At 43.4% G+C, this 18899-nt stretch overlaps 1 protein-coding gene across 1 annotated transcript in view; it reads right to left on the bottom strand.

Moving 5' to 3' along the window:
- Positions 1-10420: 10420 nt before the first annotated feature.
- LOC127582028 (regulator of G-protein signaling 3-like) overlaps positions 10421-18899 on the bottom strand; it is a 224014-nt gene continuing 215535 nt past the window's right edge. The window contains 5 exon segments of the mRNA XM_052036961.1: positions 10421-11796; positions 11895-12061; positions 13273-13334; positions 14262-14363; positions 18074-18150. Coding sequence (XP_051892921.1) covers positions 11611-11796; positions 11895-12061; positions 13273-13334; positions 14262-14363; positions 18074-18150 — 594 coding nt within the window. The 3' untranslated portion in view covers positions 10421-11610.

Raw genomic sequence — 18899 nt, 5'->3', positions numbered from 1 at the left:
TCAGCAGTTCAGACAGCATCTGTGGAGAGAGAATCAGAGTTAACATCAGAATTAAGTCATGCATCTGAAACGTTGGCTCTGCTTCTCTCTCCACAGACGCTGCCTGACTGCTGAGTACATCCAGCTTTCTCTGACATTAGTTCAGATTTCCAGCATCTGCAGTGTTTTGCTTTCTTTGCATAATGATCTCATTGTCCCTCTCAAAGACAATGGAAAATAATAGGTGAATAAACCTAACAACAAAGGTATTTATGAAATAACTGAACTACTAACAATGTCAGGCAACATCTCTCAGTGTGGGTTCCCACACAGTGGCAGATGTACCCTGGAACTTCCTATACCTAATGATTTTGATCACGATACATTTATTTCATATTTCACATTTTCCTTATAACATTGACGTGAGCCCATTTGGGCTCATTGAGTGACCGCCAGCTCACAATGCAATCCTATTCCCTACTCATCTCCCCGTGACCTGTTCTCCCCGTGATCCCACGTTATTCTGGAGATATTATTGTTCTGCCGGTGCTGGTGATTGGAGGTTGGATGGAACATACACTCTTCCCCAGCCATGGAACACAGACACAAACACATACAGTTTACTCAGGGCTTATCTAGTTTCCACAGAGTGTACGAAACAACAAACAGGGTGAAGGACGGGGTGAACAAGTTAGAGAACAACAGTAGCTCCTTTATTGACTTCAGCCACACAAATAAGCTGCAGCTCTGATTTGCACTAAGGCTCCAAAGTGTGGTGACCTTGACCTCCTCCTCTGTCCCATTTCCCAACTGTTCCTCCCCCCCCCCCCCCCCCCCCGTCTCCTGATGCCTTCATGCTGAGAGATGCGACTGTTGTGCCTGTTCCAAAAATGCTTTTGATGGAACAGTTCCCTCTGCTCTGCCAACCGTCCACCTCTTTCCTTGCAACCGCAGGAGATGAGACACCTACTATTTTGCCTCTTGTATTCCCACTGTTCGTGGACCCAAACGTTGCTCTGGGTGAAGAGACGTTCACTCACGTTTCTTCCCATCTAGTGAACAGCATTTGGTTCTCACGATATGGTCTCCTCTGCGTTGGGGAGCCAAACGCAGGCTGGGTGACTCCTTTGCAAAACACCTCCTGAGCTTTCGGCCTCCGTCCCTTCTCCACTCCACTCCCACTCTGACCCTGTCTTTGGCTTTGGGCACTGTTCCCATGAAATGTGATACCCAGTGTGTGATCGAGGAGCAGCTCCTCATCTTCTGTCCAAGTGCGTCGTAGCCCTCGGGGCTCAACATTGGGCCTTCTGGTTTGTGTCAGACCTGGCTGGTTCTGATGCAGGGCCATCCACTTGTAATGTTAACTCAGTTTTCCCCTCTCCACAGATTCCTGCTGATCAGCCAAGCATTCTAGCATTACCATTGACTTTGAATCTCCAGTGACTCCAGGATTGAGGAAGGCATGGTTTCAGCAAGGTAATAGGGGTAATACAGGGGTAATACAATAGTCACGGGAGTCTTTAATCATCACATGGAGCGGACATATCAAATTAGTATTAGCAATGTAGAGGACAAATTCCTGAAAAGTGTACGTTGGATTTTGAGATCAGGTTGCTCAGCAACGACCAGGTGACAGGCTACTTTGGATCTGGTCCTGCAAGTAAATCTGGTACCCAGGTTAATCATCTTGTGGGAAGGGGTCCAAGGAGAGAGTGAGCACGGTGTGATCGGATTTTACACTAAGGTGGAAAGTGCCGTCACACTGAAAGCTGGTCTTTAATCAAGGTAGCCTGGGGTAGATTGGGAAAGTGCACTAAAGGGCTTTACAGTGGATAGGCGTTGGCTAGCAGTTAGAGCCTTGGCAGGCGGAACACTATGTGGAAAAGTGTGAGAAAAGGGGATAAGGAAATGTCCCCGACCCTCACCAATTTTTATAGATGCACCATAGTAGGCTCGGTGTGGCAACCAGTTACCAATTATCCACCAGTAAGGAAATCTGGGAATGCTGGTATTTCTTTAAGTGGTGAAAGACTGGGAAATATTCATGCTCAACGGAACCCAGGTGTCCTTGTACACAGGTCACCAACAGGTGACAAGTAGGTGTGCAGGGTGAGGAAGACCAGGCCCCTGGTCTCTAGAATATACAAGAGAAAGGGACGATCTCATTGAAATACACAGAATTCCTACAGGGCTCAACAGGCTGGATGCAGGGAGGTTTTCCCTGTCTGAGGGGTTGAGGACCAGGAGTCACTGTCTCAGGATAGGGACTGAAATGAAGAGAATGTTCTTCACTCAGGAGAGCAGTAGGGTGGTGTCTGGGTCAATCTTTGGGATTCTCTACCCTGACAACTGAGGGAACTTAGTCATGGGTTCATTCAAACAGAGGTCAATAGGTTCCTGGGTATGAAGGCACTCAATGGATGTGGAGATAGTGCAGGAAAATGCAGCTGAGGTAGGGGATCACACTGGACCTTGACAAATGGCGGATCAGGCTCCAGAGGACAAGTCCCCCACTCCTGCTGCTACCTTATGTTTTCCAATTCATTCATACAGTTCTCATTTTATGCTAGAAAGGAAATGACAGATGTTGCCACTGTACAGATGTTGCTGAAGGCAGGTCCATGGAACGAGCGCTCTGACACCAGCAGTAGTGGAGATTGCGCCAGGTTGGATGGTGGCGGAGGTCCCTCGGGAGTTGCTGGCTTCTACTGTACCTGGATCTGGCTGGGAGGGGGAGGTGTGACTCTCACACACCAACACCCTCAGAGATCACTGGTTAACTAGATAATGCCCTTTGATAGGACCTCCTGTGCACGTCTACTGTTGGAGCTTCTTGAACAGCTCTTTAAAATGTTTGACGAGAAGTTTGATATAAAATAAATAATTCAACAGCTTTTTAAGACTTTCATTGAAGAATTAAAACCCAAGATCATCATCAGCAGTTTCCAAATTGCTCAGGGCGAAGGCTGTGGATCGCGTTCCAAGGCGAGTTCTGGCAGCTACGTTAACCACATTGAAAGGCACTTGGACAGGCACATGGATAGGAAATGGACCTGGGCCAAACATGGACAGATAGGACTGGTTTTGATGGGAATCTTGGTTGGCATGGACCAGTTGGGCCGAAGGGCCTGCTTCCGTGCTGTGTGACTCTGTGACTCCTGTTGATTCACACTTCTTGAAAATGTCAGTAACTTATATCACTTTGTCAAAAGAAGTGAAATTTTGTTAACAGTTTGCCGATTGGTCCTTAAAACTTTTCTAGGATACAACGAGGAGGGAGTGGAGGATGAGGGAGTGGAGGAAGGAGAGAGCAGAGGAGGAGGGAGGAGAGGAGGAGGGAGGGAGCAGAGGAGGAGGGAGAGGAGGGAGCAGAGGGGGAGGGAGAGGAGGAAGGAGAGAGCAGAGGAGGAGGGAGGAGAGGAGGAGGGAGAGGAGGGAGAGGAGGGAGAGGAGGGAGGAGGGAGGAGGGAGCAGAGGTAAATGTGCATTTATGTGTGCCCTTCCTTCTCCTTGCTTTGATCCAGAATGCCTTGTCGCTAATGAAGTAAGAAACAAAGCAGTGATCTGTGCACAGTGAGATCCCACGTCCCGCAATGTGACAATGATCAATAATCAGTTTAAACGTTGGCGAGGACCTGAAGGAGAACGCCTCCGCTCTGCGCATTGCAGCTTGCCGCTCCCCCACCCACCTACCATCCCCCTCTCACCTGGACTCACCTGGACTCACCTGTCCCCTGCCTGCCTGTGCTCCTCCCCCTCCCCCCACCTCCTTATTCTGGCTTCTGCCCTCTTCCCTTCCAGTCCTGATGAAGGGTCTCGACCCGAAACGTCGACTGTTCATTTCTCTCCACAGATGCTGCCTGACCTGCTGAGTTCCTCCAGCACTTTGTGTGTGTTGCTCCAGATTCCAGCATGTGCAGAGTTTCTTGTGTCCACACAACGTGTGTCATTGTTTTGTCCACCAGCCCTCGGTCCGTGGCGGATCACTGTTTGTTTTGGCATCTTTCTCAGTGCACAAAGTGGCCACAAAGTGAAAGTTCCTGTGATTACAACCTGCAGAGGCAGAAAGGTGTGTGATCCAAGCCTCCTCACCCACAGTGAGAATGAACTCAGGGCACATTGTACAGTGGCTGTGCAGTCTGTTGAGGTGACATTTAACAAGGATACTCACATCATCAGTAATTGCGACATTTATCACTGATATACCGATATGAATTATATTGGAGACAACCTAGTCCAAAGGAGAAATCACTGCAGGAGAAGTTTGACAGAATTGCTTTCATTAAGTTGAAGAACCTCATCATCACCCTTCACTGATATTGCTGGAAAATACAAACTAAATATCGAGTAACTTCCATTCGCTTCCGTGGGAACACTCTGCACACAGGCCCAGTGGGGCTGGTGTGGGAGAGTTATTCCTGACGTTCCTCCCTCCAGGTAAGTGGGAGTCTGGGACCCTATCACCCAGTCTGACCTGTCGGCGTTGAGCTCAGAAGTCGGCAGCAGTCAATGAGAAACCTAAACATGTTCTTAAATTTCCCTCTTTCGGTCTCCAATTCCTATCCACGGATTCAGTCTGAACGGAGGAGGTCTCGGTGTGGACAGAGGCTGCCTTGTGTCTGAGACCAGTTGTTGATCAGCACCTCACAAAAGCCACACCAGCTGATTAAGACAGGAAGAGTTCCGGAAACAACTCTTCTCCATCTGAGGTTGAATTACATTTGCAAAAGAAAATTATTGAAAGTGGTGTCTAATGAATAATGTTGAAGGTTTGGTTGCTGATCAGAGATTGGTGGTGAAGGACTGGGAGGTAAGTTATCCCTGGTAAAGGCCTCCTTGTTCATCATGCACTTGTTGAACATGGGTTAGGAACTTTAATTTATCAAAGACTTCACATAAGAAAATTCCAGCTGGCCAAGGCTCAGATCTTCAAACCCCACTCAGCTGGCACCCCGGTGCAGTGCAGAGGGAGTGCGGCACTGTCAGAGGAGGCTCCATCAGCTGTCTCAGGGGAGTTTCAGTGACATTCCCCTGTGGCCAAGGTCTACCCTCATTGCTTTACTCTGTGTGCATGGTTCCATGCAGCACTTCAGAAAGTCCTTACATTTTCTGTGGTGCAAATATATTAATGTAGTAGAACAGTTAATGGTGAGTTAATGGCAGTCACCTTTTCAGAATGTCGTATGAAGGTTTTGCTCTCAGACTAACAACGTTCCCAGCCCAGGAAACCGAGCAGTCTCTGTGCCCTTGGGCTAGTGAGCTGCCAGGCCATGCACCAGAGCAGCACAACGCTATGTCCTGTGTATCCCCTAGTCCTGCGTATCACCTTGTCCTGCGTATCCCCCTGCCCTGCGTATCCCCCTGCCGTGTGTATCTCCCTCACCCTGTGCATTCCTGCCCCTCTAGTTTCCATCTATTTGCCATCTCTAAGGTTCCATTTGCACAAACGTGCTGATAAACATCAGTGTTGTGCCTCTGCCACGCTCTCAGCTCCTCTGATGTCTGACAGGGTTGCCAAGGCTGGATCTTTCTCCAGCCTGGAACTGGAACTGGTCAAAGTCACAGGTATCAGCCACAGAAACTTCAGCTGAACTCTTGCAGGCATGCCAACATGGAAGAAATCTTCCTCCTCCCTCCAGCACGAGTTCTGTCAGACCCTCTCTCACCGCTCCCCCTGTGAGGTGTCGACCTGAAGCATCAACAGTTCCTTTCCCTCCACAGACGCCGGGCTCCTTGCTTGTTTCATCTGAACTCAACGGCCTGTAAACTGGACCCTTGTTTGACAGTGTGAACTCCAGCCCCCACATCCAAACCATTACTAATATCATCTGCTTCCAATTCCATGAGCTTACAGCGTTCAAATCCAACCCAATATCCACTGCTGATCTCACAGCCAAATGTCCCTCACCTCCAGGTTTGTTTCCAGAGCTCTCTTCGTTGGCTTGCAACACTAACTGATCAAAGCCCTGCTGCCTAGTTCATGCATCGCTGAGACATGGCCAGTCACTGCCTGCCAACACTCCACTCTCTCCCACTCCATACATCATGTCAAAGTCGTTCACCCTGTTCTTAAATCCCTCCACATTACCACCCCACACCTTTGGCACAAAAGCAACACACATTCAAATCCAAAGTAGTTTCCCCCTGACTGACATTTGAAATGCTAAAGAAGAGTTTCCATCGGATACCTAACAGATTAGTTGGGACCAATTGTAATTGAGATAAATAGAAACCAGAAAATAGGCCTTTTCTAGATTTCATTAATAAGATAATGTTTGAAAAAGCAAACTAAAGAAAGGCATTAACCTAACTGTTTCCATGTGCTCTCTGAAGTTTGCTCCCAGTTGTGGTTTCATTGGTGAAAAATCCGTCATTTAAACAGCTCCATTCCATCATTTCACAGGATGAATTCCAGCCTTCCAAAGTTTGGAAGAGTTAGGCATTTACTGAGAATGTTTTGCCATTTGCTAATTCCTCAGATTTGATTAAAAGCTGGTGTTAGTGGCTGGGTCTGTCAGGGGTGCTTTTGTACCACCAGTTACAGTCGGTGTGCCTGAGGACTTTTCTCACACTGACCTGCACTGGCTGAGACAAAATCTTATCCACAAATGCACTTCAGTTTGGTGATGGGCCCCTTCCTCCAGTTTGAGGAGAAGCCAAGCATTTGATAAAAGAGAGATTGAACCAAATGGATGCTAACTTATTTCATGGTGAGGTACACCCTGCAGATCATGATGGGAGTCTTGTGGCAGATTTTAGTCTGGGTTTGTTCGTAATGCCCTTCTGAACTGAAGGGCCCTCGAATCGGTGGAAGTTAGATCACAGGAAGCATCCCATTCTCAGTACGTGACCAGTGCTGACTGGGAACCTTTAGCAGCTTCCCAGGCTAAGGGAGAGGCCGATAGGTCTTCAGTTGAGTTGGACTCCCAGAGATTCACAGCAGCTATTGAAGCAGTTTCTCAATGGGACCAACTACTGGACGTCTGGGGAAGGCCATGGGTAAGCTAATGAAAGAACGTGTGAGGCCATGGGACCAGGCACTCTCGTCTCCGCATCTTCAAGAGGCGGTACCTCAAGACGGCGGCATCCATCTCCAAGCACCCTCACCACCCGGGACATGCCCTCTTCTCATTACTACCATTGGGGAGGAGGTACAGGAGCCTGAAGACCCACACTCAATGATTCAGGAACAGCTTCTTCCCCTCCGCCATCAGATTTCTGAATGGTTAATGAACCCATGAACACTGCCTCGTTATTCCTCTATTTTGCACTATATATTTATTGTTGTAATTTATGGTAATTTTTACGTCTCTGCACTGTACTGCTGCCGCAAAACAACACATTTCACGTTATATAAGTCAGTGATAATAAACCTGATTCTGATTCTCTTTCCATCAGACATTGTGGTTTCAGAACAGGACATCCAAGGCAGGGATTGGAGGATCCACCAAACAGAGCCTCACCTGCAAACTGCTGAGATTTGCTTCATTGGGAAAGAATCCATCATGGATTTCTGTTGTAGCGTCTCCACTAGGGTATAGGTAAGGATCGTTCCTTTAAGGACCATTGGAGCTTGACCTCCTTCTTCGCAAAACAACTGTCCCGTTGAAGGCCTGAGTGTAGGTTGCATGTTTTCAGGCAGTAGCTATATCAAGTGTGTGTTACCACACAGCTGATGTCCTACTGTGTCCCCATCAGCCTCTGTACAGCTGGGCCACAAAAGCCCACAATTCAGATCTCCAAAAAATATTGTTTTATTTGATCGAACTTCAAAGCTGGTATCTTCCAACTATTTCTCTGTCCTTCCTAAAGCCTGCATTGATTAAGTATTTTTGCATATTTTGTGTTTTAAAGTAATTTACTTTCCTTCTGATTCCACAGCACCCCAGAGATAATGTGTGACGAGAGGTTGACATCAATCCTTCCTTGAGTAACCAATTGTCCTTTATTAGAGTGGGAATGGTTGGGCAGCCACTGGGGCTTTGCAGGGGGCACGAGGAGGTGCTGAGGGACGGACTGAAGCTCAGTGCAGCCCCTGCAACAGCTCCGTGGGGAAGGACCACAGTCTGGGCTCCTGTTACCGCTGGACACTGAGGGTCTCAAACTATCCATCAGGGCCCTGTTTAACATGGAAATGTGAGTGGTGTTGGTGCTTTGTATGAGTATGTACTGGTTTGGTGGCACAATGAATATAAAGAAAGGCACGTACCACCAGACTGAAGGACAGCTTCTACCCCACTGTTATAAGACTATTGAATGGTTCCCTAGTACGATAAGATGGACTCTTGACCTCACAATCTACCTCCCCGTACCTTGCACCTTACTGTCTGCCTGCACTGCAGTTTCTCTGTAACTGTAACACTTTATTTTGCATTCTGTTATTGTTTTCCCTTGTACTACCTCAATGTACTGATGAGATAAAATGATCTGTATGGATGGCATGCAAAACAAAGTTTTTCACTGTACCTCGGTACATGTTACAATAATAACCAATTTACCAATTAAAAGTACCAATTGATTGGTTTGACACCAAGGTAGATGTTGCTGGAGCTACTTCTCTTCAATAAGCAGATGCACAGCGGGAAGTGTAGGTCACACACACCTCACAACTACGAAACACTAGTTCCATGACTGAAGTTTCACCCACAACTATTCTATGAAGGTAAATCCTCCTTTCTGTTTCTTCTTTCATGGGGGAGGGGGGTCAATCCGCTGTTTATGGCACCTGCCTCCCCACCCTGCTCTGGAAGTGTCTTCTGAGGAGCCTTCCTGAGCTGTAGGTCTGCAATTGACTGATTCCAGCTTAAGAAAAGCAAGTTACTAAGATCGGCTTGTTAACCTGGTGCTTTCTTCACTGTAAATGAAATCTCAGAGAAACACGGTGTAACAGGATAAACTGTGAACTCTTTGGAATCTTTGCCCAGCCTTTCCGCTTGCGTCAGCTCTGTTCCCGCATTCAGTGGCCTGTGGCTGCACACTGCCACTCATCACTAAACCACAATGGGTCTGTTTCCACTCCCAGGTGTAAGTTGCTGCAGCACCTTGGGCTGATAAATTCCCATGTAACTCCTTTGAGAACATCTGATCACAATATTTCTCTATTTATAGAGTCATCAAGGTTTCTCCAAATTCCAAGGGTTACCAACACTCGAACAGAAGGAATTCTCTTGAAGTGATTAGCCATTGATTTTTAGAGGTCAGTTCTCTACAACAACTCTACCTCAGCAATGGAATGCTACGGACCACTTCTTGAACTACCATGGACTCATCTCCAATTGTGTCTTTTTTTCTGCACCGTCTTGTTTTTGCGATCATTTTTCTCCCTCTCGTCTAATTTATGTATAGTTTATATTGTGTGTGATGTTTGCACTACAACCCTGTGGTGCTGCTGCAAGTTTTGCATTGTACCTCACTGTACTTGTGCACATGACAACAGACTCGATGATCGGCATTTATATGGCAACTCTCAGAGCGAAACCATTCCAAAGGAGCTTCAGGGCATAATCTGACACTGGGCAGTTGACCAAAAGCTTTGATGTACAGTTAGATTTTAATGAATGGCTTAAAAGAAAAGTGGAGATGTGGAAAGGAAAATGAAGAGTTTTACCTTCTATTAAAATCTAGATGGGATAAAAGGCCAGAGCTGTAGCCGATCTCTCAGGACTGTAGAACTCTAGATGACAAGGAAGATCAGGGGAGCACTTTCCAGACCCACCGTAGGTCAGTGAGCACACAGGTGAGGTTGGGCAGGAGCTGGTGTAAGTTAGGACACTGTGGCAGGATTGTGGATGACCCTGTGTTTCCAGGGAGTGGACCAAGGGAGGGAAGACTGGAGGTGGCCGTGGCAGATGTAAGGATAGGCAACGTCAGAGTCTTAACGATGGAGAGGTCTGAAGGTCATTTGGGAATCAAATAGGACAGCAACATTCCAGAAGCCTGAGTCAGTGTCAGGTGATGGTGGTGGCCAAGGAACCAATTTTGTAACAGAGACAGAAGATGATTCTTCTGTCCAGTGGGAGGAAATGCCTGATCTTCGAGGGGCTGGACAAACAACTTGACAAGTGAGAGGCAGCGAGGATGAGAGAGGATGTGGTAATGAGCTGAGCTGGGCCATGAGAATATGTACTGAAGCACCTGGCATGTAACTGACTCGTCCAACACTGGCTGAAATTTTATCACTGTTTGAAATGACCATCTCTATCAGACAGTTACTGGCACCTCCTCAGGGCGACAAAGGGTGGGTAATACATGCCAGGCTTGCTCGAGACCTCCATTGTCAATAATGAACCTTTCAGATATTAATGATGAATAATCCCTGAAAGGACACGAGAAACCAGAGCCATGATGCTGATGAAGTGAATGAATAATAAAATCAAAACACATTAAATCACAGTAAGTAAACAACATTCAGGTATAAAAGGAATGACTCCAGGAAGATGAATACATTGTTCTTTAACAACTCTTTATTTACCACTTGCCAGGATAAAATGGTCGGTTTCTTGCTTTAGGAGAAACTGCACTGTAAACAATGGAAACTGACTAAGCAAGTCTTCCTCAAATTCAATGTCAACCAGCAATGGCCAAAGCAAACCATTCTTGTGCCACCCGTCTCACAGCACTTCAGCACTGAGACTATCGCTACGTAGACATTTATTCATCTACAGTCTCATATCAGCAATCTTAAACTCAAAATTTGAAAAGAACTATATATACAGCTGGAATATCCCTAGCTGCCTGCTGCTAGGATAACAGTTACAATTAAACATTAACTGTAAATTTAGATTTCAACATAATTTGTACAGACTCCAGAAAATATTACAAATTACACATAATTAACAAAAGGTAAGGAAATACCTTTGAAATATTGCACTTCAACACATGGAAGGAAAACAAGGAATACCTCCTTTAAAAATGCATCAAGCATCTGATTATAGAAATAAATAGCTCAATGTTCCCCAGCACATGACAAAGCTGTTAATAGGTTTCTGTTGCAGGAGCACTTGGTACTACCTAAGAATATAGATTCACAAATGGAGGTGGGAAGTGCCATACCACCATCTGCAGAAAGCTTCTTTAATGTACAGTCTTGGAACAGACTTGTCAGAGTCTCAGATTTCATCAGAATGTAGAGGCAGAGTAAACCCCCTCGATGGACAAACTCTGGATAGTTGTTGAAAGCACAGCTTTTAATAACAATTTGGCTTTCATTATATTTATTATCGGCCTCACAGAGAGGAGCTTGCTGCTGCTCCCGCTGCTCTGGGCACATTGCTCCAGAAAATGAAAGCTGAGTACTAGGTCATCTTGGAAGAACAAGATTAACTGGTTCACTGCCCAATGGCTCTGCAGGTCTTTGTGCTGTTGTTACACAATGAGTACAGGAAAAGGTAACAAAAGCCAATATCATACCAGGGTTCCGGGACCCTGAGCAGGATTCTGCTGTGAAACAGTACCCGACTGTTAAACTGTCCAGGTCCACTAATCTCCAAGCACCTAAGCTTCTGATACCATCAGATTTCAATCCACTGAAGAGGGTTTTGAAGTCTCGGAGATAAACAACGGTCTCGCTCTAATAATGTAAACACATTTAATTTGTCCCCAAGTGACTGTCAGGAATATAGATGTGTCTATCTATGACAACGGACTGGGTTTCTTCTGATTTATCAGATCCAAGTAGAGGTCTGATCTGAGAAATCGTGGGTAGGAGTCCTTCTCCATTAGACCATATATCCTTTTCTGGGCAAGATCGAAGCAGGACCTTGAGATTTTCTGAAGATTCTCCTTGGTGTGTTCCCTTGTGTAGGAGTCCAAATTAACCTGAAAATTCCCAGAAAATAACATTCAGTAAAACAAATAAGCAGAGTTGTTATATGAAATTATTACATTAACCAAATATCCTTGAGAGATTTGTTTACCTCTTTGCAGGACTGAATGGCAATATATTCCCCAAATATTTTCTTTGCCTTGGAAGTCATCTTGGATTGTGATTTGGCTTTTTTGTAATCCTCACATGCCAGCCAAAACTCCAGGTTCTCTTCACTGAATTCCGTGCGTAAAAAAGCTCTAAATGCTGCTAAACCATCTGCAAAAGAAGCAGCGAGGTGTGAATGGAATGCAGTGTACACTCGGACAAATGCAACACTGAGGCATGGGAAATGGAACACAGACTGCCACTGACACAACAGTGAAAATGGAAACAGCTTCTTCCCTCCGCCATCAGATTTCTGAACGGTCCGTGAACACTGTCTCGTTATTCCATTTTTTTTTTGCACTATTTATTTACTTTTGTAACTTACAGTAATTTTATGTCTTTGCACTGTGCTGCTGCCACAAAACAACAAGTTTTGCATTATACAAGTCAGTGATAATAAATCTGATTCTGAAAGTTGGAGTCAGACTTTCCAATCTTTGAGACTGACTTATGTTAACTGTTTGCTCATAGATTGATGTGGTATAGATAATAAAGTCATGTGCACCAATGTTCAAATTTCAAACTAAGCTTCTCCATAAGTTATCTGTTCCGTTTTCCCACGACACAGTCAAGAACTTGAATTCTATGAATTAAATGGCATTTTAAATTTAATAGAGACACCTGTGTGAAGTGCCCACACGTAAACATCCACAGCATCTTTTGACAAAAATACCAATGCAAGTTTATCCTTTTCAAAAACTCCCACGTGAATAAATCATCCGGTTTCATTCTAGAATAGATGCCGTCGAGGTTTGCCCTGGGTTGTACACAAGATGTGTTTCAGATCACACTGGTATTCTGTCTTTAAAATATGCAAAAACGATCTTGTAATTAGGCCGGGGTACAGTAACAGCTCCTCCGCAAATTGAACAAAAAGAAAATCAGAACCTTTGAAATGCGCTGTCACTGCGCTCATGCCTAAACGTCCAGGTGAATTTTTGGAGCTGTTAAAAGCTCCCTAAGTGAATGAAATTAGTAACAACTCCCGGCTTTGGCAGAGCCAGTGAGGCTGGCTGCTTGGACCAGGCTTATTAAATTTGCATCTGCATGATCTGCTGCACAATCTTCATTTACAATTCCACAATCTTTTGCCCCCTGTTACGTGGTGGGCAGTCTCTGATAAAACCAGTGGAACTGACCGACAACTCCAGTCCCAGAAACCTACTAGGTAACCAAGTTCATATTAAAAGTTAATTACAAACTTCACATCCATTCAAAATATCTTTGAAATTACAATGCTACTTAAAGGATTAATGATCAGTGTTAGAGTTGAGCCAAAATCTGTACAATGCAGTGTTAATAACATGGAACAAAGTGCTTACATTTATGGATAAGAAGCTTTTCCAAAGACTCTCCCCACTTTAGAGCTTCTTCAGATGAGGGTCTGCAGATAAAGGAAGAGCAATTTGTTAATCGACACATTCATGCAGCCTCTCAACTTATCCAGTCTCTGACCCTTCAGCTGACAGTGACTCGCTTCATGTGGTCAGTTCATCCTGGAAAGCAGCCAGAATCTTGAGCTAATCCTTCAGCACTAACCCTGAAGTCATCATGATGCAGTCGGAAAAGATGCCTTGCAGGCTGGTCAGCAATGAACTCAGCTTTAGAGCTGCTCAGATTTACCAATGCTGCTCAGGAATTTGTTCCACAGTCCCTCTCCAAAGTGATTTACAGTCAGAGAAACCCTAGATCACACAAATCTGTTGCTTATTTTCCCTTCTATCTTCCAATCTGTGCTCGTGTTGAGAGATTTTGTACATCATAGGGCATGACTTCAACACTGTCAGGTTGACAAGTATTAGACAGCTAATAGATAAATAAATCTCTTGTGGAGGTTTGCAGGCAAATACAGATTTTCCTAGGCATGTTTCCAGCACCCCTAACAAGATGCAGAGCCACATTTTCCTAGGGGGCTCACAGAGCTTGCTTTGTACACTTTATAAAGCAGTGTGCACAAACTCAGCTTTCAGGCAGCAGAGCCAATACACTTTTCCAACAGAAAGACAGGCTTGGTATTCACAAAGCTTGAACACAAAGGTATTAATAGTAAATCTGAGCTATAATTCTTTAAATCGATTAATGAATCGACCTCTTTTCACTCATTAACTTAGAATGAGTGGCCATGGGATACTCCAGAAGTCACTGGCCTTTACTATTATCTGAAGTAACTGCCTCCATGGTGTCTGCATTGTGTCATTACTGACTAATAGTTGAGAGGAACCATTCTTCCCCTCGGACTTTCCCAACAAATAAAACAGAAGATTACACTGGACAAAATTTGTAGATGTGGGAATAAAAATGCAAGACTTACTTCACAGTTTTGCCGACTTTGTCGAGTTTTGCAGCGTTGGTTCCTGTGCCGGATTCGTTGCGTCGTCGGAGAAATCCCAAACGGTTTTTCATATCTTTGGCTCTATCAAAGAGTGAAGCAAAACCTCTGGTAAATACTGCAAAGTCATGAAGCACTGTTTATTTAAAAATGGTATTTTCTTCACTGAGTAACTACACAAAGTGCATTTAATGCACTAAATAGACAGTCACAGGCATGAAACAAAACGTTCTATTACTGAAAGTATGGAGTTTAAATATTTATTCCCCACACTTTGCCTTGTCCACTAATTCCTGGGATTTTTAAACCTCAAGAACACAGAGAAGCTTACTCTAACATGTAAAAGACATCTTGCTTCTTTTCTACATTTTCTATAATTAGGTCAGTTGATCCTCAACTTACTCTTTCAGGGTATGTCTCCGATGCAGGCCCCCACTGTGACTTGTACACTGAAGCAAACTCAGGAGCATTTCTGAATGAAATTCATGTGGTTGTGGCTTTGACAAATCTCTGAAAAATGGCATCTTTCAGAAGCGGCTTGTTCAGACTAGTTTTCAAGATACTTTCCTTCCTTTTATTGACTCACGATGTCACAGTTAAATAGCATTCAGTCTCCTGAACACTAGAATAAAAAATTCTATTTTGTTCTTACGGCCTCAGGGTCTCTTGACATCATTGTGACCCGAGGAAATCTCCTATCTTTAACTATCCCCTGGCCCGCAGAGGAGCTAACATCTGGACTGTGTGGTGAGCAGCATGAATTCCAGTTCTATGCTGAACTTGCTGGCTGGCCCGTGGTATTTGCATTCAGGAAGTGGGAGTGACAACCTTGTCTGCTCACGGGTTTGAAAGGAGAATATACTTGACTCAGAATGCGTCAGCCTGCCTACTTTATGAATAAAACACAGTAATAACTGTAATGTTAATTCAGGAAACAAACTAGAACTATTTATGTCCACACCTTTAACTGGTTACTATGGCAACAAATCAAGTAGTTTTGGCGGGAGAGAAAGGGCTTGTCATTGGAAGAATGATGGAATTAGTTAAACAAAAAGTGAAATCAATGTCAAATTAAATTGACTCCAAATTCTGTTAACCATCTGGCAAAAACAGAAATAGAGGAACTCACAGCTACATCTGTCTGTCCTGACAGAATAAATGAGTGAAAGAAAAGATTTTTGTAAAAATGTTTTAAAGATTATACCACCGACCAGAAGTACAACACTATCAGGACTGTTATTTAATCTTGATTTTAAATAAATGTTTTGCAATCTGCTGAATGATAAGCGGTTATCGGCAAATATTGTTTCTGATGTTAAAGTAGATTTAAAAGCCTATGCAATAACAGTTTGTCACAAATGGATTTTTATTGGAGAATAAACTACATGCTACCTTGTTGACAGAGGGGATCTCTGTCCCTTGAGTCAGAAACACCACAAGAGTCACCCTCCCCTTGACAGATCACTGCCAACACTGCATCCTGTAGCTGGTTTTATGTTGGGGCAGATGGTGAGTGTGGCAGAAAGAGGAATAGCTGGTTAACACACAGTGCAACCAGAAACTATTCTAAAAGCTAACACAAGCAGCATGTTTTCCCCCCATAAACCTACTGCTTTATCAAGTTCATAACCAGATTATTATTTTTCATTTGAAGGGGTATATGGGCAACAAGGTATTTTGTTGTCTGCTGTACTTACAGCAACCAAGCCGGTATTTAATTATATTAACACTAATACATAATGCAGGAACCAACAGCCATCAACATAAGCAGCGGTATCACGAGTTTGGGTTCACACAAATGTAGACAGACTGTGTTGAAATATGATTGAAACAATTCCATCAGATAGGAAGCAACAACATGGGGAAGGGATATCACCCATCCCCAGTACGACAGACGATAGGATGGCAATATTCCTAAAGGAAATGTCTGGCAAAATCCACTCCATCATATGCTTTTCAGAGTTGTACTGGGACACACTACTTCCACAACTGCTCAGCTGAAATGTAATATGTTTATAAATAAATTGACCCCCTTACTATTCTAATCCAATGCTAGAAATATTCAAAATACATCAATTTCAAATCCACTGTAACGAAGCCCAGACTATTAAAACCAAGACTCTCTTGCAGAATGAAGTCGTATTTCTTGCTGCAAGCATTAATTAGCCACAAAATTCCTAAGCAATGTGGTAGTTAAATCTTTCCAGCAGACATTTAATATTAACATTTATAAAATATCTGCAAATATTTAACGTGATACTATAAATTTTCTCTCACATTTTAACATCATAAACCCTTTAAAGACAAAACAAAAATGCCAGAAATTCATTATAGAAGAAACAAACTCCCATATTTAAATTCCAATATAATATCAAATATCTTCTTGGGTCCCGACTCCTACCTTTCAAGATATTTTTCTGAAAAGTCCACCATTGTGTGCAACATTTGGGTAACACTATCGGTTGGCAGTGCACACACGCAGTGTTTTCAGTCGGGTAGTTGTATTGATATTTCTCCCAGGAAGGCAGATTAAGTAGTAAGTGTGGGTTGGATAAAGGCCAAAACACCAGCCAATCAGACTGCAGCGTCTGATAAAAAAACTCCACGGAGGAGAACTAACTCTTTCCATTGATATTTCCATTGTAAGGAAGCTGCTGCACAATCAATACCTCTAAGTGGGACATTTTGTGATTCTTTAATTGCTTTTATTTTAACGCACACAGACCATGAGTAAAGTTAAATAACACTTTGTGGATTTGCGACAAAAGCCTGTTCATTGCTGGACATTGGATCCACCTACTGGTGCGCACCAGTACTTCATGATATCCAAAACTGAAGATATCAACGAACATGACAGAATTATATGGTGTGATTTTCAATCTTTAAAGACCCCTCTGGATATTTAGTTCAAACCCTGCTGGTCAGAATTTCAGAAAAAATACTTTCTTCATGCCTTTTTCAATATCTACACCTTTAGTTAATTATTTTGCCAAAAGTAAACAAAAGGGAATTCTACATAAGCAATGTTATTATTTTTAACCCAGTTATTAAAGGCATTATACTTCACTATTTTACATGTTTTTAAATCAGTCTTTATTAGCAAACAGAAGCTGCAAATTGTACAATGATGCAAAGTCAAACTTGCTGCTACAGTTTTATATTAAAATGAAAACAGTGTAAGCTGTATAACTGGAATGCAGTGCTTCAAAAATCACTGCTTTTATTTCTGCATTTGATTGTTTCCATGAGTCTACTTCAGACCCCTTCCCCTCATTATTAGTGAACAGAAACAGCTGTAAGATTAACCCTGACCCTTGTTTTAATGCAGCAAGACCTCAAGATCACATTTCATCTTTCCTGCCTCCAATCTTAACCTCACCCTCATCCAATCTGCTAATGAAACTCAAGATCCTTTGCAAACGACGTTTAGTTTGGGCATAGGTGCGGCATGAATCAATTTCTCTGTGACTGCATTTGCTCTCCCACTTTAACCTATCAAAATACATCAGAGGAACGGAGACATTAGCTGGAAGATTTTCCCTCTGTGAACATTTAATGGACCAATTAGGAGACATCTTTTAACCCCAACTGAAACTGTACCCCGCTTCAACTATACAGCTTGCATCATGATTCTCCTTGGAAGAAAAGAGATCGCCTACTTGACTCAAAGATGATTTTTCCCTGTTTAGATAGCTGCACAAAGAACAGACGTGAAGTTTACTTCACAGACTAACAAGGAGGAATGATGACATAGTAAATAAACACACAGCTTCAAATGAAAGGATCAAACTTACAGATTCTTGGTCTTTTTCTTCTTGGAGCCATCATCAGCGTCACCGAGCCCATAGTCTGAATCCACTGCAGTCAGCTGCTGTGGAAACAGTAAAAGTACGGTCTGCATCATGGGCTGAGCATCACAAAATCCCCTCGTCTTCTCTTCAGTTTATTCCAGGCTTATCTTTGCTCACTTTAAGTCTCCTCTGTTCACATTGTCTTAAATAATCTCACGGTTGGACTCAAGCCTGTACTAAATTGCATTCTGCATGGTCTGTCGACACACGCATCTAGACACACCGGCTGAATCCCTAGGTTGGGCAGAGATCCCTTCTGAAAGCTGGGCAATTTTTAGTTTTGAAAATGTGACCAAATGCTTTTCCCACCTCAAAAATCACTGGAACCACTCTTCAGATTTAGCCCGAATACTAACTAGCAGTAATGAGCTGGATTTCACATGATTGGCTGTGAGATAGTGGGTGGCTCTAATTTCATCCAGTAATGCAAGCTCTTGACTTTACAGCTTTCATTTTTATAAGTTTGTTCTGCAAAGCAAGGAAAAATAACTTAACAATACAAACAATAAAAGTTATAATAGTTATCGGAATAAGTTTACAAGAAAGAACTTAAAGGTTTAACTGTTTGGTTCAAAGAAATAAATGTCTGGACAACAGCTGTAAAGGAGAAAAAAACCCTCAGAAATGCATTAACTGCCATCATTTCCTTTGCAGAATAAATAGAAAATGTTCAGCTCAGCCAATGAATTCAGAATCAGCTTTTCTTCCAAGTTATTCCACTGCCCAGTTGTAACTCATTTCTCTGAGATACAGCCAACATCAACATGAT

Source organism: Pristis pectinata, chromosome 23 (assembly GCF_009764475.1).
Source record: "Pristis pectinata isolate sPriPec2 chromosome 23, sPriPec2.1.pri, whole genome shotgun sequence".
Classification (NCBI taxonomy): domain Eukaryota; kingdom Metazoa; phylum Chordata; class Chondrichthyes; order Rhinopristiformes; family Pristidae; genus Pristis; species Pristis pectinata.
Note: the sequence above shows the minus strand (reverse complement) of the source record. Positions and strands in the feature narration are given on the sequence as shown.